Source organism: Ambystoma mexicanum, chromosome 4q, assembly GCF_040938575.1.
Source record: "Ambystoma mexicanum isolate Mex_15411 chromosome 4q, UKY_AmexF1_1, whole genome shotgun sequence".
NCBI classification, from domain to species: domain Eukaryota; kingdom Metazoa; phylum Chordata; class Amphibia; order Caudata; family Ambystomatidae; genus Ambystoma; species Ambystoma mexicanum.
In genome coordinates, this window is record NC_090928.1 from 927801037 (window position 1) to 927827076 (window position 26040).

Consider the following 26040-nt stretch of genomic DNA (forward strand, 5'->3'; position numbering starts at 1 on the left):
ATGTGATTTCTTTCCCGAGTGTCACTGCATAACTGACATAGTCTACTACCCTTGCATTACTAAAATTAACTATTGGTTTTACTCCCCATGAATAGGTGTGGCCTATACTAAATGTGTATGATAAGGTCTGACGACCCTAGAATTACTGTTAGGTATTGTAAAGGAGATTGTATGCTTTGGTCTGTGTACCTTCAAGCATTGTGGTGTCTTTTTATAAATGTGTTTATGACTCTATGACCAGTACTTACCGCAAGACTTAATTTGGCCTACTTGTATGTAAACTAAACCTTTATTGTGTATAATAGTTCTGGTTGTAAGTGTTTCTATTGAATCCTTGGTGAACTACAAGTTCAGTGTACTTTTCTACAGCCCTCTCTCCCTTCTAAAATAAGCCTGGCTGCTCTGCCTACGCTACCACATACTTAGAGTGCAAGTCTCCACTCTCACTATAAGGCTGTACCATCTCTCAGTTGAATGGTTTTACTAAGCCCTTAGTTGGACTTCAGAAAAACTGACCAAACACTATTTTGATGTGGTTAGAATATGTGATAGAAGTAACTGACAAGATTACACATAGCCGTAGCACAGACTAAGGACTTTAAAAGATGGGTATCTGGTGCTAGGACACAACATTTAGTCAATTATTGTTATACTATATGTAACCATGCACAAACACCCATATAAAAAACACATTTCCATGTCTACTAGCTTTCTTCTGCAAATGTATTGTATTTAGTCTAAAAACTGGTGAACAAAGTCATGGACGCCATACTCTAGAGCTGCAATAATGTGTTCCTTCCTGCAAACTGATTTACCTGGTCATGCTTCATCTGAAAAATATTGAGCTTGCGGGATGACTGGCGAAATTATGGAAGCCTACTGCTGTCAGAGTCCAGCTCAGTCAGTGATGTTGTCAGGACAGAATAGATTTGCCAGGGACATCCCTATCTAGGCTCTGGCCACATTCATCAAGAGGATTAGTAAGGACTATTACTACAGTAATACAAGGAATGTTTATCTAATCATGTTTTACATTATAAAACAATATTAAAAATACGGCATGCGGAAGCTATGAGGAAAATGTTATATGCCTTAAAATGTTACAAGCTGCGTTAGGAAAATTAAAAATGAAGGATCAATTCTGAAACATTTACCTTTATCTCTGCTATTTTGGATTTCTTCTGCCAGTCCCACACAGTCAGCATGTGTTCATTAGAGTCGTCAATCACAGACAAATGAACACCAGAGTCCTTAAATATAGGAAACAAAGTGTTTCAGAAAGAGATTCACAATTCCAGTGAAAGTTTACTTTAAACAAAATGTTGAGAAATTAAAAATTATTCACATTACTTCTTATTGCACTCTGGGATTATTAAGAGACTAATCTTGGCTTGATCAGTCCAATTAAGACACACGACCAACACAAACAAAACGGTTACTTACCTGTAGGCACCGTTTTGAAAGGAGGAATACTTATTTCCAGATTTTGCAAACTGCAAAAGGACATACTCTATTCGTACAGCACAACCATAATCATCATGGTGCTCTATAGTATTGTAGCTTGGTGCTCAAATGCTAAGACCACTGATATTAACATCCACTAAACCTTATGAATGACAGTCAATCTGAATTAACAGTTCCCTACGAGCAGTCTGTGGACAGCTAGAAAAGCGCAGGAAAAACTTGCGCACACTCACAGAAGGAACAGAAGCAGGTTTGTCTGCTGGACATGAGAGAGCTTTAAAGTAGGTTTTGATCCAGTTAGACAATATTTTTAAAATCTAGCCTAGAGAAAACAGATCCTTACACAGCCCTCACAGAGGAAACAGAAAATTCGATTCAGAGTTCACAAGTGTAAGATTGATTTCTGGCATCTGTGCTAGTGGACATATTTCAGGAGGCCACCCTAGTAATAGCGAACAGGGGAACTCTGAGAAAGTAGGCAAAACCCAAGTAGGCATAACCCAATCGGGGTAGCAATGGAGCGCACTCAAGACTATTCTCTACTGAAATACTCTTTTTGCACGGGCGCTCGTGGAGTAGATGGTGCCTATAAAGCCCAAAGTGATTAGAGAAAATAGAAACCATTAGAAAAGATTCCACTCAGAGCTCACTAAACTCAAAAAACCGAAAGGAAGCAGGAAGAGTGGGTGGCTTAAACACCCCACACCATCCAATAAGGAGCTGTGGTAGTGCACAAGAAAGGGATTAGCAAGGCCAAGATTTTTTTTTTATAACGACCAGATTACATCGGCGTCTCACTCCACCAGCAAATTGTTTGAAATCTTGAAATCTTTTGATAAACTTAAAGTTCCGTCTCCCCCTTTTGCTCCTTCTCAGGAGGACTGTGACAATGTACATACGGCTTTCTGCAATAAAATCCAGAAGGACAGGGAATCCATTATAGCATCACTTAATGCTCCCAAAGCACAGGTTGCTACAACTACATGGGAACATCCAAGGGAGTGCTCTGACAGCTTTAAGGTTCTTCCTATAACAAATGAAGAGATGATTAAAGTGTTAGCAGACATGAAGCCCTCCTCATCTGCCGAAAATATCATCCCACCTAGAATAATACTGGACAATAGAGATATTTGCACCAGTATTACCTAAAATAGTCAACGCCTCTTTTAGAGTTGGAATTGTTCCCAAGAGCCTTAAATCGGTCACCATCACACCTGTATTTAAAAAAAACAAGGGTTAGATCCTAAAGAAACAGAGAATATGACACTGATCACCAATTGCAACTGTGTGCACAAAGTGCTGGACAAAGTTGCCACAGCACAGTTATAAAAGCATGTGGAAGTAAATCACATACTACATGACCAACACTCCAGTTTCCGAGCTGCACATACAAACAGCAATGTTAATTCTACAGACTCACATGCTTAGTATGTTGGACAGGGCAAAGGCAGGTCTTCTGCTACTTCTGAATCTATGTGCGGCTTTTGACTTAGTCGACCACCAGTTACTCCAAATGGCACTAGAGAAAGTGGCACATTGCTCCAAAGGGGCTTGTGCATGGATGGCATCCTTCCTTGCTGATGGAGAGGCCAAAATCCACTGGCGAGAGACATTTTCCATTTATGCACTCATCAGGAATGGCGTCCCGCAGGGGGATAGCTTATCACCTCTCCTCTTTAACCTATACATGAGATGTTTATGTGAGGTACTCGATGGTATCGGAGCATTTTCTTTTACCATTATGCTGACGATACCTAGCTGGTGGTGGAGCTTTGGAGTAATCACACTGAAAATAGAGCAAAAATTGCGAGCCTCTACAACGTCATCGAGAATTGGATGGCGAACAATTGGATGTGCCTTAGCAGCAAAACGGAGATGATGGTTTTTGGCACCCACCAGGCTCGGGCCAAACTGGGGCCAGAATAGGAGGCCTTTTATATCAGGAACACTCGAATTCAGGTGTCTGGGAAGATGAAAACTCTTGGGCTTGTACGGGATGCCTCAATGGTAGCTGAGGCTCAGGTGCAGCACCTTCACAAGAGCAATCTATATCACCTAAGCCTACTTGGAGCTATACAACCCTTCCTGAATGAAGAGAACTGTGCCACAATCGCAAGGGCCACCATTCTGTCCCACTTAGATTATGGAAATGCGCTTAAGCTGGTGCTAGCAAGGTTTGCGTAGCCAAATGTAAGGTGATGGAAAACTACGCGGTCAGAATAATAAAAAGGACGAGGAAAAGCGAACACATTACCAGTGATAGAAGGGCACTTCACTGGTTGCAAGTTGAGGAAAGGATCCTTTTCAAATCCCCAACACTGGTCCACAGGTGTCTGCATGATAAGGCTGCAGCTTACCTTAAGGAGAAAATCATCCAATACGTACCCAATCGTGCCTTGAGGAGAGAAACACTAGGCATGATTACATTACCTGCCCATAAACGAGCAACTGTTCTGGGAAGGGCTTTTATGCTACTGGCGGCAACAAAATGGAACAGCCTCCCACAAGCCATCTGACTGGAATCCAGTTACATGGCTTTTAGGAAAAGCCTAAAAACACATCTTTTCAAGTGAGGTGTAGCTCCCCAATACAGGAAGGTTAGCGAGGTCAGGTGCTCTGTCCTGTATTTTTTACGTTGTAACTTTGTGTTCATGTTTTTGCGCCCCGATGCCTGCAGGCTGTCAGCGCTTCATAAGCTTATAAATAAATACATTCTCAGGAGCATTTGAGTGGGGTCCACAATAATTCAATTTAGCCAGGAATGTACAAGCAGGTGATAATATTGCACAACACTCAATAATAAACATATGTAAAGTGTGATGAATCTCCTTCAGTAACCTCCTCCCATGTGGCCAGGGGACGGCAACCGCTACCTGATCCTGGGGGTGGCTATATGAGGGAGGATCACATGGGAGGAGACAGCCTTCGGGGAGATGTCATGGCTCCATTGGTTGAGACATAGTATCCCCCTTTTATCCCTTGAAAATAACCTCCCCAGGTCTGAAACTCTCATGGCATAATGTCATGCTCCTTTTCCTATGAAGAACAGGGAAACACCTATTATAAAATCTAGAAACCAACATTGCCACCCTGATGGAATCACCTTTCATAACTTCACTTTATTCAAATTCCATACAATAATTTGTCACGCATGGACTACGGTTCCCAGGATCCTCGAAATACTGCTAAGAAGAAGAGAGACTGGAGCAAGAGAGATTACTAGCTCAACAAGCATTCTTGCATTTCCCGGCACACACCTGTGCCCAGGAAATGTAAGCAACCCAAACCAAGAGACTTGACAGCTGCTGTGCGACTGGTGAGCGAAAGCTGAACCTCGCTGTGAAGAGCGGGGAACCGAAGAGCCGGCATAGAAAAGCCAAATTGCTCACCAACGGAGAAAGAAGCTGCAGAGGGAAGATCTGCACATGAACATCAGAAGCTGATGAGACTCCTGGGCGTTCGCAGACAGAGAAAAGCAGAGCACCACTTACCGAAGCACAAAGGAAAGCAGGCATGTCCAGCAGAAGATGCACGGAACCGGTGAACGAGTAGAAGGAGGCTGCAAGGAGAAAGCCGGCTGAGTCCTTCATTTACAGATAGTGAGAGAGTGAATCAACACCAAGAAAGACTGGTGAGTTCCCCAGAAGCAGAGGGGACCCCGCGAGTATCAGTGAGCACGCTGAGTGCAAATACATGAAAAGCCATTTACAGAAATACAGTTTGGACATATTGACAAGGGGAAATTTAAATTGCAACTAAACCCTCTTCTAATGTGTGGATGTGCAAAGTGCAAACATTTGAAGAACAGTGAAAGGATAACCTATCACAGGGATACGTTATCCAACCTTACATATAAGGCAAAAACTCCAAGTTTGTGAAAATAGAAGTCCAAGCAGGAGAGTAAACTAGGCCATTCAAAAAGGTGAAAACAGAAGTCCTGGCAGGAGAGTATACCAGGCAATTGGAAAAAGACACTTAAGAAAGAAACCACCACCTCATCCGAAATTGTAAAACCGGACAGTTGTTGTCTACAAGTGTGGTAGTTGGCCTAGTTTCGCCCAAATAACTATTGTGTGGAAAAAGCCCCAAGGAGCTAGGCAGAATCCACAGGGAAGGCGACTACCCTCTGGAACCAAACACCTTCTTCTGAGAAGAACTTTTTGTTTCAATCATTTATTCTTTATGAACACTTTTTCTGAGCCTTCCAAGGTTAAAGGGTCAGAATAATACATTTTGACACAGGACAGCTTTGTTTTGAAAATCCTGACACAGACTGATCCTTAGATTTTTGGTTTATGTAGGGAAATTCCTCTTGGAGCAAGGTCAGAGAGGCCTTTTTTTCCCAACCCCTTTTCTTCAAATAAAAGCCTTTAACCAAAAACATGGCAAATCTGTGTCTGACTTATTTCTGACAACAGTATTCAACATAGGTTTCTAAAATGCATTCAATGATTTAAATTGATAAAATAAGGAAAGTGATGCAGTAAGATGGAACCAAGTTACAAGAAATACGCACTAGCTTCAGAAATCCATTCTCTATGAAGAGTGCTTCCTTGCGCCGAACAGTCATAATGCTTCCCCCCAGGATGTATCTGATGCAGGCAAAGTACTTGTGTTGGTGAAATGTTCAAGAGAAGATATGCAACAAAGGTACTGGTAAAACAAAATGTGTTCTAAAGGTGATTTACACCACAAGCTGTCCTGTACCAAAGGTTTGGCTGCAAACGGGCATGGCAACAGTTCTAGTGAGGTAGACCACTGGAGAGCTGGTCAATCCACTGGGTGGTCCAGGGACACTTCCGAAGGCTCTGGACGACCGGATCTTCATGAACAAGTTGAGACTGGCACAGGGCCTTCACAGATCAGGTAGTCCTACAGGGCTTCACCGGGCCAGACGCAGGAAGGTATGCTGGGCATCTTCAGAAGTCTTCTTCTCATCTTCAGTCAGTTGTTCTTCTACACCGTATGCTTGGCTCCAACACTCATCTGATCCCATTTAAGGTCATGCACTTTCCCAGGAAAGCTGCTGTTTTGCCAGTCTAGCGATGCCTTGTTTGTGTGGAGCCCGAGAAGGGAGTGGGACTGTTTGGCATGAGTGAAATCCAGCGGTAACCGGTGAGGCTGCCTTGTTGCATGCTCATCATCTTCATTTGCATTGATTTATTTTAGTAAATTACCAATCTTACAACCTTGAATTGGGAATCTTGGGGAATTTGTTTTTACTTGATTACATTTTAAATGATGCTCATTTCAGATTGTGTTCAGCGCTTGCAGTATTTTAAACAAGTCCTTCTTCCTTCTTTACTGCTGCATCACTCCCCCACATGATATCTAGCACCTATCTGGCAGAGGGAACAAACACACAGCAGACACGCTGTGGGCTGCCTGACATAACTTTACATCCTGTGTTTCCCAACTGTCCCATCTTTACGCCTTTGTCTCGGATCAATATCCCTAACTCTCAGATCAATATCACAGACTGTGGAGGGGTCTGTTATGGGTTCCCCCTTAGGTGATGTGTTGCATCCGGCACCTGCCTTCTCATCTTTTTATCTTGCAGGTTTTATGCGAGCAATGCGATGTCTGAAGTTGCTCATCATGCTGATATTTACACCTTCTTAGAGTACTCCATTCCTGACATTTTATGCCTTACTGAAACGTGGTTCACGCCCACTTCGGACCCTCATAGTATGCAAATGCTTCCTTCTACTTATTAACTACTTCACCTTTACAGAGGCCCCCCCTGTTACTTGGGGTGGCTTAGCCTTGATTCATTTGACATCTATTAACTGCTCTCCGGTCCCTTTAATGCACAACTTCCCTTGTGAACTTTACTTATTTCAGCTCCATCCGACGGCCAATACCTCTGCATATTTTACCGGTGTATCGGCCCTCTTCCCAATCACTGGCTAATTTTGTTGGTGCATTTGCACAACGTATTGCTGACTTACTCCTTACTTATCCAAAACCTATTCTTATGGGTGATTTTAACATCCATCCAAATTATCCTAATGATTCCTATGCAAATAACCATGTTAGCTTTTTAGTGGACACCTTCGTATTCTTCTTCTGACCCATTGTCTAGTTAATGTCCTAGACCTGATTTTTTCAGATGAAGCTCCGACAGCTACTGTTCGCTGCCAGTTGCGTGGTCAGATCATTTTCTTGTCCCATTTATTATATTTCTCCCTGTACCCGCATGTTTGTCTCCTAAACTCTTTCAAACTCTGTGCTTTTGGGGCAAAGTTTCTGACACCTTTTTCGCAGACCTATTTTTGGCTTGTACCAATCATTTAGTCAAGACAGCTGGACAAGAGCCTTGTAAATGCCTTCACAGATGTAGCTGATACTTTAGCCCCAGTTAATACATGGATATGTCGATCAAAACCCTCGGCTCCTGGTTCCAGATCTCCGTATTTGCCAAAAGGCCTGTCACCGTCTAGAATTAAAATAGCGCATTAATTATGACCTGGAATCCAAACCCACCACCTACGCATGCACCCTGCCAAAATAATTTTCTCAAAAAGGAACACTCTGAGCTGCATAACGAGGCACATTGCCAACCCACATACCAAAATGGAGCACTACCTTAGCTTTGAGTTTGAATATCTTACTCAAACCACACCGGCAAAGGTGTCGCCATTTGTCTATGGGCAACACTCCCACAGCCCAGGGACCCTCCATAATGACCAAACTGTTCGACCCAGGCCAACGCCAAGCCCATGCGTCTCAGACTACATACATATGAGCTTAGAGGCCCACCCTAACATAGGGTAAACTATGGCAAATCTAACAAGCCTGACCCCCATCTAAGCACGTGGTGCGCCCCCACCCCAGGGCGAGAATATGATACAAACTGTATCACACCCGCACAAATGACCGGTACTTTGTATCTCCTCCTAAAGTCAGACCAGCAACCATGAGCAACACTTTAATTTTAATGCATCGGGAATTGACTCCCATATGAAAGACCACACAACAATCGGCACTCCAGACCACATGGACAAGCAGGACAATGCCAACCAAGTGAGTAACACGAGGTACCCCTCACTAAGACCACCCACAAACTCTCAGACACTAACTAATCAGGCTTTCTCGCTGATTTAGACAGCCTCGTTTGAAATGCATGTAACACATACATGCCTCCACATTTCTGGATTCATCATTGACCTCCTGTGTAATCATCTCAGGAGCAATCCATTGCGGACCATCGCAATTTACCCCAACTGAGCACATTTAAACAATACAACTTAGAAAGACCCAAACAATAATATATACCAAAATGGTGTCACTGTGCCGCTATCCTTTTACTTTTCTAGACCACACCACTCACCTGAATCTACGTAAAAGCAACCATAAGTCACCTTAGAATCACTGCCGAGTAGGCCTCTCCCCACACAAAACAGGTAATGGCCAACATCCAATTACCTCACCTACACCAGACCAATAAATAACAAAAAACTGCACTCACTCAGTGCCCCTGAATACTTATCGGTTCCTTCCGAACAGAATCTGAATTACCAAAACTTACCAGACTATAACTTGCTAACTTTGGCGCATATTATGTTTTCTCTCTCCCTCCCTTAATCCTCTTCTTTATCCCTTCTCTCCCCCCGTCTTTGGTCAATCAAAATATGTATTATGCTTAAAACTTATGTTAGGTCACCAAAGAATTGTACTTATGCAAATGACTCCAAAGAAATGCAAAGATTAACATATGATTAACTTGCCTTGACGAAGCCTAGACGGGCAAAACTGTTGGTTACTCAGTTGACGGTCTCATTCTTTTCTATTGGCAAAAACAGGAGTTAATCATAATAATATGTTAATATGAAACATATGCGAGTCACCTACTAACTCTCGCACTAAATATTATATGAGTGTCTGTGAACATTGCATAAAATCAGTTTGGTGTATGATATCAAACTAAAGACTACACCTATACTCTCTTTATATACTTCATTTTGGAGCACATGCATGGGGGTGAACCTTCCAGGATTCATACCCCATAACAGGCTCTTCACTATTATCACTGTGAGATTAAGGCATCTAAATCTCTTTTTTTATGCAAACCGTATTGCTTCTGCACCCTATTCCCCTCAGGAACTTTTTAGAGTAGCGAAGGAACTTTGATCCCTACTCTGACTAGCAATCAATCTCTCTTGCTTCCAAGCTCAATGTGATTCCATCAGCTCATATTTTGCCGAGAAGATTTGAAAGTCTATTTCTAATGACAGTTAGAATATTTCCGGTTTTATGCAATTGGCACCATCTCCTCCTCCCTTTAATTCGGTAGAGCCATTTCAATTTGAACTCAAGTCCGCTTCTCAAGTCTGACCCTGGACCTCTCCAGGTTATCCAGTCTCTTCTCCAGAAAGTGATGCATCTATTTACAGTGGCTCTCCGCAACTGTTTTTCCTTGGGGGTGATTCCTGCCCCTTTGGAACACGCTATGGTTACCCTGCTCCTCAAGAAGTCACAGTTGGACCCAACCTTGGCTGCTAGCTATTGTCCTATATCTCTTTTGCTGGTTCTCGTGAAGCTTATGGAAGACATTTTAACTCCTCAACGTTCTTGTTTCTTTGAATCTAATTATTTTCTACACCCTTTCTAGGCTCGTTTCAGGCCACTTATGGTTACTGAACCTGTCCTGTCGATCTTGGATGATTTTGCTATGCTTCAGGACCATGGGGAGGTCAGAGTGTAGATCCTTCATGACCTCTCCGCAGCTTTGAATACAATTGATCATGACAATCTCTTGCGTAGCCTGGAATAGTGTATCAAAAGGAGAAAGATAGGTCAACTACCCCTTCTTTTGTCCCTAAATTCCAACAGGTCAGAACAAAGACAATCTGAGAAGTTCACAAATTGTTATGCCCACCACTCTTTGTTAGAAAAAATATCATCTTCATTTATTTTACTGCATTTTATACAACATTAAAACCTTTCAAGACAAACTATACATATACATATACATCTAATCACATATATTACTCAACCTGTGCACTCGCACTTACACTCTACTGATGCCTCTGCACCATAGTATGGGCAACAAGTGCCACAGGGAAAAGAAGGAAAAAATCCAACCACAAAAGTACACAACGAAAAAGGGGATACAGTCTAAAATACTGTTCATCTGGGTTGTTACTCTGCTTGTTTAGGGTGGACCGAACCTCTATTGCAAGCACGTCCACCTTAACGAGAAAAATGCGACCACTTGCGATGTTAAAAGTAGATTCAATGGAAACACAAAATGGTAATAGTTTCCACAATTCTAGTCGACATATGTTTCGGCCAACAGTCCTCCTACAGGAGCTGTATGGTCTGGTTGGTAAAGGCCATCTTCAGGACAACAAATTTGTTTCATATGTAATGTATATTTCCCCAGTTTCACAGTTGATTGCAAACGAATCTAAAAAGAATTTAAAAAATAATTCTTAAAAATATGTTCCTTAGTGGTTTTCAGACATGGAAGGCATTTATATTCTGATGCCTCCAACTATTGACTGACCTGTATTGAACTAAGGTTGCTTCGGGACATGAAGAACAATTTGGCGCCATCTGGCTGCTCATTCGGTGTTTGTTTAGACTGAAGTCATCATTTGTTCATGCCTGTGGGTCAATATAAACCCACATTAGTATTCATTTTAGTGCATTCATTTGTTAATGCAGAAAGTGCCCTCAATTTAACCAGCACAAGCGATTGTAAAAGGAAAGTACCTTTAAATTGGCAGATCAGGTTCGATGATGTTAGAATTGTTTTGTCATGCCGCCCTCTGTATTTCACAGTCGGGAATCTTTCTTGTCTAATTGTTAATAGTCAATGTCGTTTGCCATCTGTAGGTTAAGAAACACAACACCCCCGCGGTGGTTAATGACCAACCCATCTGCATAAGGTAAAGGTGTCTAAGAAAACAACATTTCCATACCCTCGAGCCATTAACAAAATGCTCAGTGTCGCTTATCCAATCCCTGTTGTTCTTTCAGGCTACATGGGATAGCAGTATCTAAGAAAACACATTTACATTCCCTCGTTCTATGAGCACAAAGCTAAGTGACTACTGCTCTAATACTTGTTAATACTTTCTTGTGCATTGTCCCCTGAAATGCTATACCGTGACATGCTCTCAGAGTACTAGTGTGTTTCAGTTATAAAAAGAGGATGCTTTTTTGTTCAGACATTCACTGGTGGCAGGCTAATTCTGGCTGAATTCTAGCAGAAATCTCATTAAGAAAGGGAAAACCCTAAGAAGCACTCACCTCCGTGATGTTTTCTCAAATTCTTTTTGCTGCTCGGGGAGCGTGTTCGAAGCACACCTAACAGGGAAAACGCTGCGGACCGATTAGATCCCCTTCGCCCGGCAGTAACGTGAGAAGTCACGTGATCCTTACGATCCGAGATATATTTTTTGAATGTCAGATCAGAAAAATACAAAATATATTTTGTTATGAAGGATATGTGTGGAAAAGCTGTTCTTGAAAAACTGTTCTTGAAAAACGCTTTAAAATACGATGACTGTATAATTCGTAGTTCTAACGCTGAATGTCTGCTTCTCATACTGTGTGCTCCCTATGAGTTCTGGGAGTTGTAGTTTTTAATGCAAGCTTGCCTACCGTCAGAAACTAAGAAAGCGCAACAGGACATGTCTCTACAAGACATATCAACAGTCCGGCATCGATGTTGTACCCCGTTGGATTTTAGTTGATAAACAACAAAAGTGCCTCAAATTAGTGAGCTTACAATTAGGTAAATATTAACCTTGCAGGGGAGCCCGGACAAATTTTAATTTTAAGCCCAAAGGAGGAAAAAGGAAAAACATCCACTTTTATCTATTATGCAGCCATCACTTCCAAAGAGGTAAACAAGGAAAAGACATATTTTAGTCTTGCACAGATGTTGTGACATATCACCCATTGTTGAAAATACAAAAAAGGGAGCTAGCATCAATCTTATACCCTATTAGAATTTGGTTGCTAGACAGCAGAGATTCTCATATTAATGTTCTTACAATTGAATAAATTAAATATTAACCTACTCGGAGCGCCCCGGAGAGAATTTAAACCCGGACTAACTTTTAAGGAGGAAAAAAAATGTGAATCTTGCACAGATGTTTGCAAAATATGCAGCTCATTAGAACTTTAACAACTGCAAGGACCCTCTTGACGTTTCGCACATTGGGCTACATGGAATGCATTCTGGTAGTATGGTACCACCTACTATAATCAACTACAAGGAACGAGTATGGGTGCAACCTTTGCCCCAGACTTAGCAAACCTTTATATGGATAATTTTGAAGAAAATACTGTCTATCATCCAACAAATCCATTCAGTCAAAACATATGTACATGGCTTAGATACATCGACGGTGTATGCATGGTCTGGAGAGGGTCCATTACTAAACTGATGGAGTTCCACACATGGTTGAATACTCAAAACCCATGTATACAATTCACGATTGAATATCACATGCAACGAGTTGCCTTCCTTGATTTGGAAATAGTCAAAACGGATCATGGTACATTAGAAACTGTACTTTATAAGAAACCTACAGATAAAAATACGCTGCTAAACTATGCGAGCTTTCATCCGAAGAGCCTGAAGGAAGGCCTCCCCTTTGGCCAGTTTCTGCGCATTTGCAGAAACTGTTCACAGTTAGCCGACTACAAAACCCATGGGGCGGCATTAAAAACAAAACTAAACGATTGGGGCTATCCCAAATCAACAATACACTGGGCCTATAAACGTGCCCAACACATGAACAGGGACACATGTTTACACACAATGCCTAAAACGGCCCTAGATAAGATGACATGTGTGAGCACTTTTAGCCCAATCAGCGGCTCTTTACATAAAATCATTTTGAAACATTGGGACATGATCACTACTGAAGACTTTCCGCCATCTAAACCCCATTTTGCCTTTAAACGTCAAAGGAATTTAAAGGATAGCTTGGTACATACTTTTCCAATACCACAAAAACCTCTACAAACACAAAGCACATTATGGGGCCTGCCCCCAGTCACTGGACACCATAGGTGCGGCAAATGTTCGGTCTGTCCACAAACCAGGGACATGAAAAGCATCACTATAGGCACTCATCTGGTTCCCCTGACAGAGTTTACCAACTGCCTGATAACTTGGGCAATTTATGTCATAATATGCCCTGGCAACCTTTTCTATTTTGGTAAAACCAAACGACAAGTAAGACAGCGCGTATGTGAGCATAAATCGTGTATTCGAAATCAGATAGAAAACAAACCTTTGGTAGCTCACTATATGAAAAAACATAAACCGACTGAAATGCTTTGGAGTGTGGTACAAGTGGTCAAACAGGCAGCTACGGGTGGTAATCGAGATCTTATTTTGACACGTATTGAACAAAAATTGATCTATGACACTAATGCAGTGAGACAGGGCCTAAACGTGGCCGTAGAATGGAGTATATTTCTGTAATGTATGTTGGCATCATGTTGTAGCTCCCAGAATGCATTCCATGTAGCCCAATGTGCGAAACGTCAAGAGGGTCCTTGCAGTTGTTAAAGTTCTAATGAGCTGCATATTTTGCAAACATCTGTGCAAGATTCAAATGTTTTTTCCTCCTTTGAACTTAGTCCGGGTTTAAATTCTGTCCGGGCGCTCCGAGTAGGTTAATATTTACTTTATTCAATTGTAAGAACATTAATATGAGAATCTCTGCTGTCTAGCAACCGAATTCTAATAGGGTATAAGATTGATGCTAGCTGCCTTTTTTGTATTTTCAACAACGGGTGATATGTCACAACATCTGTGCAAGACTAAAAATATGTCTAACTTTTCCTTGTTTACCCCTTTGGAAGTGATGGCTGTATAATAGATAAAAGTGGATGTTTTTCCCTTTTCCTACTTTGGGCTTAAAATTAAAATGTGTCCGGGCTCCCCTGCAAGTTTAATATTTACCTAATTGTAAGCTCACTAATTTGAGGCACTTTTGTTGTTTATCAACTAAAATCTAACGGGGTACAACATCGATGCCGGACTGTTGATGTCTTGTAGAGACGTGTCCTGTTGCGCTATTTTAGTCTCCGACGGTAGGCAAGCTTGCATTAAAAACTACAACTCCCAGAACTCACAGGGAGCACACAGTATGAGAAGCAGACATTCAGCGTTAGAACCACGAATTATACAGTCATCGTATTTTAAAGCGTTTTTCAAGAACAGCTTTTCCACACATATCCTTCATAACAAAATATATTTTGTAGATTTTTGATCTGACATTCAAAAAATATATCTCGGATCGTAAGGATCACATGACTTCTCACGTTACTGCCGGCCCGAATACGAAGGGGATCTAATCGGTCCGCAGCGTTTTCCCTGTTAGGTGCGCTTCGAACACGCTCCCCGAGCAGCAAAAAGAATTTGAGAAAACATCACGGAGGTGAGTGCTTCTTAGGGTTTTCCCTTTCTTAACGAGATTTCAGCTAGAATTCAGCCAGAATTAGCCTGCCGCCAGTGAATGTCTGAAGAAAAAAGCATCCTCTTTTTATAACTGAAACACACTAGTACTCTGAGAGCATGCCACGGTATAGCGTTTCAGGGGACAATGCACAAGAAAGTATTAACAAGTATTAGAGAAGTAGTGACTTAGCTTTGTGCACATAGAACGAGGGAATGTAAATGTGTTTTCTTAGATACTGCTATCCCATGTAGCCTGAAAGAACAACAGGGATTGGATAACCGACACTGAGCATTTTGTTAATGGCTCGAGGGTATGGAAATGTTGTTTTCTTAGACACCTTTACCTTATGCAGATGGGTTGTTCATCAACCACCGCAGGGGTGTTGTGTTTCTTAACCTACAGATGGCAAACAACATTGACTATTAACAATTAGACAAGAAAGATTCCAGACTGTGAAATACAGAGCGCAGCATGACAAAACAATTCTAACATCATCGAACCTGATCTGCCAATTTAAAGGTACTTTCCTTTTACAATCTCTTGTGCTGCTTAAAATGAGGGCACTTTCTGCATTAACAAATGAATGCACTAAAATGAATACTAATGTGGGTTTATATTGACCCATAGGCATGAACAAATGATGACTTCAGTCTAAACAAATACTGAATGAGCAGCCAGATGGTGCCAAATTGTTCTTCATGTCCCGAAGCAACCTTAGTTCAAATACAGGTCAGTCAATAGTTGGGGGCATCAGAATATAAATGCCTTCTCTGTCTGAAAACCACTAAGGAACATATTTTTAAGAATTATTTTTTAAATTCTTTTTATATTCGTTTGCAATCAACTGTGAAAATGGGGAAGTATACATTACATATGAAACGACTTTGTTGTCCTGAAGATGGCCTTTACCAACCAGACCATACAGCACCGTGAGGGTGAACTGTAGGAGGACTGTTGGCCGAAACATATGTCGACTAGAATTGTGGAAACTATTACCATTTTGTGTTTCCATTGAATCTACTTTTAACATCGCAAGTGGTCGCATTTTTCTCGTTAAGGTGGACGTGCTTGCAATAGAGGTTCGGTCCACCCTAAACAAGCAGAGAAACAACCCAGATGAACAGTATTTTAGACTGTATCCCCTTTTTCGTTGTGTACTTTTGTGGTTGGATTTTTTCCTTCTTTTCCCTGTGGCACTTGTTGCCCATACTATGGTGCAGAGGCATCAGTATAGTGTAAGTGCGAGTGCACAGGTTGAGTAATATATGTGATTAGATGTATATGTATAGTTTGTCTTGAAAGGTTTTAATGTTGTATAAAATGCAGCAAAAGAAATGAGGATGATATTTTGTCTAACAAAGAATGGTGGGCATAACAATTTGTGAACTTCTCAGATTGTCTTTGTTCTGACCTGTTGCAACTTAGGGACAATAGAAGGGGTAGTTGACCTATCTTTCTCCTTTTGATACATTAGTCTCCCAACCAATAGTGTCACCCCCCGATATCAAAAAATCCAGGAGTACCCAATTATAAGCAGTAGCCTGGAATAGGCCAGTATCTCTGGTTCCGCTCATGCCTGGTTCTCTTCATTTCTTACTGATTGTGTCAAACAGTATCTCTTTGTTCCTATCCATCTGTTCCCGCTACCCTTTCATGTGGTATCCCTCAGGGTTCCTTATCCATCTCCTTTGCTTTATAATGTATTTATTTCATTTATTGTTTATTTATATAGCGCTTATACACAGGTGAAGTGCTTCAAAGCACTTAATATCTCCGTCCTTTGGTCGGTCTTATATCTGCACATGGTGTACATCTTTACACTTATGCTGACAATACACAGCTATTGCTTTGTCTTGAGTCCCCATAAACGGAGCCCCCATTTAAACTGAGAAGTTGTCGGTCTACAATTAGGGACTGGATGGCTACAAACTGGTTGACGCTGAATGGGGAGAAAACTGAGGTCCTGGTGATTGGTTCCACCAACTCTAATACAACCTGGAATATTGAGTACTGGCCTGCCTTCCTAGGCCCCTGTCCTGTTCCTAGCAACTCAGCAAAAGGCCTGGATATGAAAGACCTGTCATCTGGCTCCAGAGAATCCCAAATGTCCTCAGTATGTAATGCCAGCTTTACTAAACTGAAAGTTCACAGGAACATTTTCCCTTATCTATGAATTTCGGACGAAGGTGTTTACATCTTCCATCATGGGATCATTCAATTATTGTAATGTGATCTACCTTGGCCAAACGTCATATCTGATCCAGCATTTACAAATTCTCCAAAACTCAGCATCCTGTTTCGCGCTGGACACGCCCGGACTTGCCCACTCAGTCTTTGCTGCGTCAGCTCCACTGGTGGGCAGTGTGTGCCCAAATTAATTTAAAAATCCTTTGCATTACACATCAAGGTATTTACAAGATAGGTGCAGAGTATGTACAATCTAAATTGGTCCACTATAGTCCCACTAGATGTTTGCGCTCAGCTTTGCAAACTCTACTAAAAATGCATGTGGGAGGGCGCTCCTTTTCTGTTCTTGCTCCTACTCTATGACACGCCATCCCGCTCCATCTTTGCAACATAAATGGCCATCTTCCATTTCACAAGGTCCTTTAAACTAATTTATTCTAACCTTCTCAGTTTGTCCATGCTGCCTACCTGTGCTCCATAGCGCCTGGATGCCTTTTGTCCTTAGTTGCCTGCTATTTATTTATTACATTTTTATGCATGCATACATACATAGGTCCCTGATTGGAAAACAGCTGGCTGTTTGAATGGTGCAGATACTTACCATTGGTGACCTTGGACTTGCTTCCAGCCAGAATCTTGGATAAGAAGGATTCTTGCTGCCATTTCTACAGATCAGCGTTGGAGCCAAATATCCTGGGTAGATGAACAGGCAACTGATGACCTGAATAAGACTCCCAAAGAGGCCCACCATCTCTTCCTGCGACTGGCCGGGTAAAGCCCTGTTGGACTACCTGATCTGCGAAGGCCCCCGAGTGGTGCTTCAGCCCTTGGATTGGTAGGACGAGCCAGTTTTGACGTGTTCGAGGATCCAGCCATCCTGAGCCCCCGGAAGTGTCCCTGGAGCACCCGCTGGGCTAATCAGCTTGCCAGTGGGTTACCTCATTAGAAGAGTCGCAGATCCACATTCACCGCTGGAACTTCGGTAGTCGGCAGCTTATTGTCTAAGTCGCTTCACTGCCAAATTTCAGCCTCCCAGTTTCAAGGGATCCTGCTCTGGGAGGTCTTCTTCAATCGTGACTGGAAGAACGTCTGCCATCGCCTGTGTGCAGTGGCTGTTGCTGGAACTCACCTTCCGCAGTTTTGTGAAATTGTCCTGAAAATGTCCTTATTGGTGCGGTCTGCATTTCGCAATCACGCACTCAGCTCTTGGACCCGATCGAAAGAATCTTTGCACCCGTAGCTCCTGGCGACCTCTCACTGTAGCCAACTGCATGAAAACCTACCTCCAGCAACCTTGAGTTGTCTGGGAAAATATGAGTAGCGGGCACAGGGCAAGTAAACGCAAAGCATTTGGCCCTCCCAGTCTCCTTAGAATAAACTTTAGGAATTTGTCCTCTACACGGCTTTCTGTTAATCTCATCAAAAGAAGTTGTTCCAGACAGGTAGAATGTATTTTTACTTACCAGTAACTTTGTTGCATATCTTCTCTGGAATATTCACCAACACAAGAACCTTACCTACATCAGACACTTTCAAGAACCTTAACTACATCAGACACTTTCTGGGAATACGCATTGTGCCTTTTGACATAGGGACCAGACTTCGGAGGCCATACTTCTTGTGACTTGTTTTCATCTTACTGCATCTCTTTACTTACAAGGGAATGGGGTATTAACAATGGGGGAGGAGACTGTCAATTTGGCAGCAAGCAATCTGCAAGCACCGGGGGAAGGAAATGGGGTGGAGCAGATGACCTAGTCTCAGGATACATGGGAAGCGGTGAGGGCATGCATAGGTACCAACCCATGTCTAACTTTCTCACCACTCTCCATCCCTCCAAACGCTCTCCATTATTACCGGTATGCAGTAATAGAATTGCAGCATAAAATCATGCAAAAAATGCTGTGGTTTGACCCGGTAAAGGTGTACCCCATTATACTATTTAAGAGGAGTGGGGGTGTCCCCCCCGCTCCCCTCAAATGGTATCATGGGTCTGAGGGTTGCAGGGGTGTCCCCTGCATCCTTTACATTTATTGCGGCGGCAAAAGCACAGCCTTTTTCCCAAGATTTTTTGTGTAAACAGCCATTCCTGCCACGATTTTAACACATGGAACCCCATGACCTTTAACAATGGTGGCCAGCCCACTCCCTGAAACCTTTTGTTCTTCGTGGTTTATGACATTACATCACATCACCTGGATTGCCTTTACACTTTTTAGCTAGTCATTCTCCAATTCCTGGAATAAGAACACCTCAGACCCCCACCCATCTCTCAAGGAGTGTGCCACACAAGGCACCATCCTTGACCACCTCCTCCCTTTGTAAACTCATGCCTCTTTTTCCACTGACATCTTCTGTTGAATCTCTTCTTGCCATTTGGATATGACTGCATGGCACTTCATTGTAATACGCTCGATTCCTAAGAGAGAAGTGTGCCCATCATATTCCACCTTTTTTTTATTTGACAGAACAGGAGTTTCATGCTCAACCAGACCAACAACTAATTTCAACAAGGTAAGCTTTATAGCCAAGGTCCAACTGTGAATTTTGTTGCACATTACTACTGTCAGATGTCCTACAGTAGTTCCTGCTGAATTTACCATATGTGCAATGCTGAATATCAAGAGGAGTAATTAGTACAGTGGCAATGCAGAGTGAAATCCTTGCCACATGAAGACACCAATTCTTAAAAGGAACATCCTTAATTCCCTGTTTACCAAGGAATACTCTTTCTTGCTAAATGCAATTTTGAAAATGTGCACTGCAAAGCCCAAAGGCAAGCCGAGGCCCCAAAAGTATGGGCTGGTGTCAGAAGCCTATTTCTCCTCTTGCCTACACCTTCCGATATGTGTTGGAAAAAATCTTTCAAATGTGCAAATATTCCAACGGCTAGAGGCGTCAAACAGGGATGTCCTCTTGCGCCGACGCTTTATAACGCTTATATGGCGTACTTTGAGGCCAGCGAACAAGGAGTTGGAGGCTTTTCACCGACAGTAGGTGGCTCACAGGTCTGCTGATGACATCATTTTGATGGACCAAACTTAGGTAGGCCTACAAGGGCAAATAAACAACTTAGTAAACTACCTGAAGGAAAATAATCTGGCGATAAACAAAACTAAAATAAAAATAATGACCATCGAAAAGTCCATAAGAAAATCGAAGACATCGAAATGGTATGCCGACTGAGTAGCCCTGGAAAAAGTGAAAAACTTTAAATATCTGGGAATAAATAAAATTCCTTGGAGAAACCAATGCAAACACACATTTACACCAAAATGAAATCTCTAATATCGCAAGCGAAGGCGCTTGATAAGTAATACTGTCGTTTCTCGCTGATCCCGATTCTGAATTATTACAGGGTCAAAATGGTCCCAAGCGTAACATACGGCGCAGAAGCTATGCCAAAGATTCTGGCAAAGATATGGCCCAAACTTTAAGGTTTGTTTTGGCGTCAGGTTCTGGGACGGCCATTGTCAACCCCAGTGATTTTGATTTGTACAGAACTTTGTCTTTCCTCATTGAAAACAATATGTGATCGAAACTCCTTACTGTTGTATCGCAAGTTCATTCAACAAACAAAACCAAAACATTTCGAAATAATTGAAAAAGAACTTAAGGAAGGCAAAAATAAAATGTTAACAATATGGGAGCTGGACAAAAGGTTCTTACTTGAAGAAATATGCTCATCAGAAGAAGAGCTCAAACAATCCTTGAAAAACAACAAAGACGTTAGCAGACCTCGACTGGAGTAGGACTTTAGAAAAGGCTGTGTCTTATAAACTTGCAGTGAAGGTTTCGACTGATATAAAGAAGGTAAATGAAGTAAGAGGGTACCTGAAAAAATGTCCAAATAAACAGATGAGCAGAACCTTCATGCGAATGCGCCTAAACTTGCTGAAAAATGGAGAAATAACGGCCCTTAGAGATAAATCTATCACAAATGAGCGTTGGTTCTGCAAAAACACCAATCAAATAGAAACCTTGCAGCATCTTTTGCTGAGCTGTAGTGGCACACAGATGGCCAGAGAGAACTACCTGGGAAAAATTGTGAGAACATTCAAAACGCTAGATGAAGAAGCGTGGTGGTCCCTTATGATGAGCGGTGAAAAGACACAGTGGGTGATTGCAGTCATTTCTTTAATGAAAAACATTATTGTGGGAAATTGAGACATTTAACTTGGACTTTCAGGGAGAAAAGACACTGATGTGAAATTCAGATAAGGAAGAGGGATGGAGTTTTAAAGTGAAGAGGAAGCTGTACTCAAAATAGAGTTTTTGGCTGTCATTTTTTTGTAAAAATTGTAATACAATTAACACAAATAAAAAAAAAAAAGAAATTTGCTTTTCTTCATGTGATAATGATATTTGAAGGTATCTATTGGATTTTTGGTTCCCCACAGTTCCAGCAGATCTTTAGCTGGGGTTTGCATCTGTGTTTTTGCCCCTGCATTTGGCAACTGTTCCTTAGTCACAGTTACAGATTGTATATTCTTCATGATTGTCTTGTGTGTTTAATGTATGAGTTGTATATCCTTTAACACACTTAAGTCACAGGGGGTTCATTGTTTTACGTCCCTGTTGTACTTGAAATACTACCCCCTATTTAGCTATTGGGAAAGTGGAGCTCGAAATGTACTCGGTACCGCATGTACAGAATTCAGCCTGTTGCATAAGTGAAGGCAATATCTATGTACTGCTGTCATTTGTATCCAGAGATAATATTGCAGGAATAAATATTCTTGAAACTAGATCTATTCCTAATTGCTCTCCGACCACCATCTAGCAATTTCCCCAAATGTTCTAGGACTAGAGTTAGATAAGTAAAATAATCCAATTAATTTATTTTCCCTACATTATCACATAGAAGAGAGATAGGGCCTCATTACGAGTTTGGCAGCAGCCATGGAGTTATTAGCTCCATGGCTGCCGCCAAACCGGGCTCCTTTACCGGGTTCCCTGAATGGGGAATTACCGGGCCATTCAGAGTTCGGAGGGCCTGGTAATTCCTACCTCTGGGAACCCGGACCTTCCCCATTCCCATTTGAGCCCCCATAGGGCTCAATGGGAATGGGAGAGGGAGCTAACAGGCCAATTACGACCGGCACGTTGTTGGCTCCCTCTTCCCCTCGCGGGACCCGGTAACGACGCCTGGTTTTACCAGGCGTCCTTACCGGGTCTCGCGAGGGGACCTCGTAATTAGGAGGAATGGTGTTAATGGGCCCGCCACCATTAGCGGAGCCCGTTAACCCATTCCACCTGACTTGTAATGAGGCCCATAGTGTTTTTGGGAAGTTTGGCCAATAATGGTCCCAATGTTCTGCTTCTGCAGAAGAATCATTTAGTGCATTAGGGCCATCTACAGATGTATTGGGACTCCTCATGGTCTTCCAAGTTCATACCCAACCCTTGAACAACAATAGATGTTGATGTTTACTGCACACATCTTGGATGTTGTCCAGAATTAGGTGCCTCATCATTAACACATTATCCTCAGTCAATCTAGGATAGGAGGCCGTCCACACAGATGATCTTACCATTTGAATATATCTGTCCTCCTCTGGTTCCTTGAGTTACTCTTTGTTGGCAGCAACTGGTTATTGAATGAAGCATGCTGCAAGGCCTTCTGATCGAAGGGCATTACTTCCATCGCACAATTTGAAATTTCAATAAAACATTTGCTGGAAATTAGGACACCCACTGAAGAATTACAATGTACTGCACTGAAGGATTTTGTTTGTATTTATACTGTTCAGGCGGTCAGGCTGTCTTTAGGGAGAGCTACAAAACATCCTGCCCATAGGGTGCTAAGTAGGTTTTAAAGATTGATCAGGTATCACTGGTAGTCCAGGACATCAGTTTCCTTAGGGAATCAATATTCCCAACGTTTGCATCACGTTGACCAGTAATTACTCCATTTGAGGAATGCTCATCTCAAACAAATTGTACCAGTACATGTGTAATCATCATTTAGTTGACAGCTATGTTTCTCAAAACAAATTACGCTTCTTCATTTTCATTTTACTCATGCATTTCAAAAAGGATTTCAAATTGTGCTGGATTAAGAATATCCTCAGGTTTTAAGGGTTTGGACTGAGCTGCTATCACTTCCCTTGGATGCCTTTGGTAAAATCTCTGACAAATGTAAATGAGAACAGGCACAAATAGAGAAACAGGTTAGTCTGTGTTGGGTAAGAATGAGTGCAGTCCAACTGGTGTGGGACTACACAAGACTCATCTCCTCAGTATTAGACACACCTTTTAATATAGGCCTGTACTACACAAGTTGGTAGTGTGACTGAGCAGCCAGACTTATTTTAAGAGGGCAATGTGAGTACAGGTATCAAGTAAATATTTACACGCTTAAAGTTATAATACATTAATGATTTATTCATACACAAAGATATTTAAAGCATTCTTTAAAAAGCAGCAATTGGCTGTAACCTTAATGCTCAGTTAGGATTCAATTTAAACAGTGAACAATAAAGCAGGTGAGTAAATCAGGCATATGTTAGGGTTAGATCAGAACAGACTGCTCCCAAAGGGATGCAGGCAGTCAATTTTCCCGGCATTAAAGTGTTCAACATATTAGACCTTTAAAGGAACAAGCACTGCCAAAGCCAATAGGCCCAGAAGGAGGCCGTTAGGGAGCCAGGATAGCCAAAGTCAATGGACAAAGTGAAAGTTATGATGCTCTTCCTCTTAGGAAAATGTTCTTAGGTAGTCAGTGTTCAGAAGAGAAATCACAGCAACTCAAGAGGGGTCACCTCTAGAAAGCACAAGCTGTAAGGCCAATACAGTTAAGTTGAGATCAACTTGGTGTTGGATTAAAAAACACTTCCAAAATGTAGGAAGCTCCTCAAATGACAAAAGGATAAAATACCCCAATCCCCACAGTACCTTGAAAGTGAAGAAAATGTTCCAGCTGGTTGCATTCACGATGCAATGCAGTAGACCCTTGTTCCTGGTCCTTTGTCGTGGTGACGAAAGGGAGGATATTGATTCAGCGGCTCTTTGTGGTTTTGGTGCCTTTTCCTCAGCACCAATGAAGAACGAAAAGCTCTGGTTAGGATTTCCCTGATCCCTCGGTCCTGAACTCTGGTGAGGGGACTCTGGACATGGATATCTTGCTTCTGTAGGGTCCTCTGGATGCCTACAAAGATATGGCCGGATTCGGACTTCGGGAGACAATGCACTGACAAGTGGTCAAGGTACCCCAGGTATTGGGCTTCTGCAGTCTTGGAAAGTCGAAGCAAGTCTTGGATTGCGCCAAAATAGAGTTTGTCTTGAGGGTAGTTGGTTGCAACAGCCTAAGGGAGGAAGTCGTCCTTTGCGGGTCTTCACCGTCAATTCTAAAATGTGGTCAGCACAGCTGCAGGGCTTCACTGGGCACTTTGTGCTCCAGGAGGGTGCTGCTGGTGTCTTCTCCCATCCTGTGCTTCGGATTCTGTCCTCCAGTGGTCGACTCTGCTCTTAGTCCCAAAAACCTTGCAAGTTCCCATTCTTTTACATCCCTAGGCTGTCAACCACACAGCAAGGTGGCTGTCCTTTCAGGAAAGCCAGCCGACCAATTGGAACTAGTTTCAATCAGGCACACCTAGGGACAAAAGGACAGGGAAGTTTTGGGACCCTCCCTCACTTCCTGCCTTTCCAGACACATTGGAGCCTGAGCGGGCTTTAGGGCTGAAGCCCGCCGAAGGCAAACTACACAGGGCTCAAACCTGATGCAAACAACAGAGTAAAAGCCTAGAAACTAACAAGAAATGGCGAAAAAAGAAGACAGGGACATTTTGGGAAAATGGTCACCCTTGTATGCAGCACTGCAGCTAAAGTATCAGCCTGCAGATACATGTCTCTAGGTAGTAAAGAAAAGAACCACTGCCACCAGCCACTCAAGTAGGTTAGTGTAACAAAATGTTCCATGAGGAATGGGTTAAAGGAATTGCCAGGTAATCCCCCAGCACTCCACATAGGGTGGCGTGTGCTGGACCCATAAAGTAAAAGGTAAGTAAGACAGGGGTCAGCGTACTATTCTTGGGAACAGAAGTTCACCCAAGAAAATGTAGTTAAACATTCAGAGAAGTCCAAGGGACTTTGGCACCGCACAAATAGGTGGAGTTTACCAGACTCCATAAAACAGTAAGGAACATCTAAAATCATAGTCAGGAAAACATATGAGCAAGTAAGAAAAAGGCCCCACTCACTCAGGAGTAATATTTAAAAAGCCCTGAGTCCAGCAAAAGAGCTGGGGGCCTCTAAGGTTAAAGGAAATTGGCACAGAAATTAAAATTCTCCCTAACACTCAGCTTTGTCAATGCTTTCCATTCTGCTTCTTGCTTAGAAAATTAATTTGAAACCAAACTGTGTGGAGCCCCCCTTAACCCCCAGCACCCCACCACTTTTTGTTTAGCCTTAGGTTGGATTATCAGCCACCCGCCACTGTCCATTAACAGTTGTCTATTTCATGCACAGGAGAATGCATCTCTCTTACTCAGGCAGAGACAAACTTCTTTAGTTAACCAATATGCTACCCTGTTCATTACCCACTTAAGGGTTTTGCATGCTTTCTAACATTTTGTCTAGTTGCTTGAGCTGCTCCTTTACATTTCAAGTCCAATTGGTAATACAGGCTTATTACTTTCATATTCCCTGATCACAGATTTGTCATACTAAAGTTCAAGAGCCACCAGTAGTAGGGCATGAGCAGAGTATGATATAAAGTTAAGTGCAAAGTATAGACTATATAATGTAGAGTATAAAGTGCACATTGCTAGAGGTCCTGATACACTCCAAGTGCAGAATACAAAGTGCCAGTGCAGAGCAAGTACATATAAAGCAACAAGTACAAAGTACAAGAATAAGCAGCAATGCAGATTCTGCAAGATACTGGATAATGTATAAACTGTGTTAAATCAGCTAATTAGAAAAGGTCAAACCAATGAAATGACTAATGGGT

The 26040-nt window shown here is 42.2% G+C and overlaps 1 protein-coding gene across 5 annotated transcripts in view; it reads right to left on the reverse strand.

Moving 5' to 3' along the window:
- Positions 1-26040, reverse strand: part of EML4 (EMAP like 4) — a 1387551-nt gene that overhangs the window by 554626 nt on the left and 806885 nt on the right. For all 5 annotated transcript variants that reach the window (XM_069608481.1, XM_069608484.1, XM_069608483.1 and 2 more), the window contains one exon: positions 1155-1250. In XM_069608481.1, the coding sequence (XP_069464582.1) occupies positions 1155-1250 (96 nt within the window). The remainder of the gene's footprint in view (positions 1-1154; positions 1251-26040) is intronic.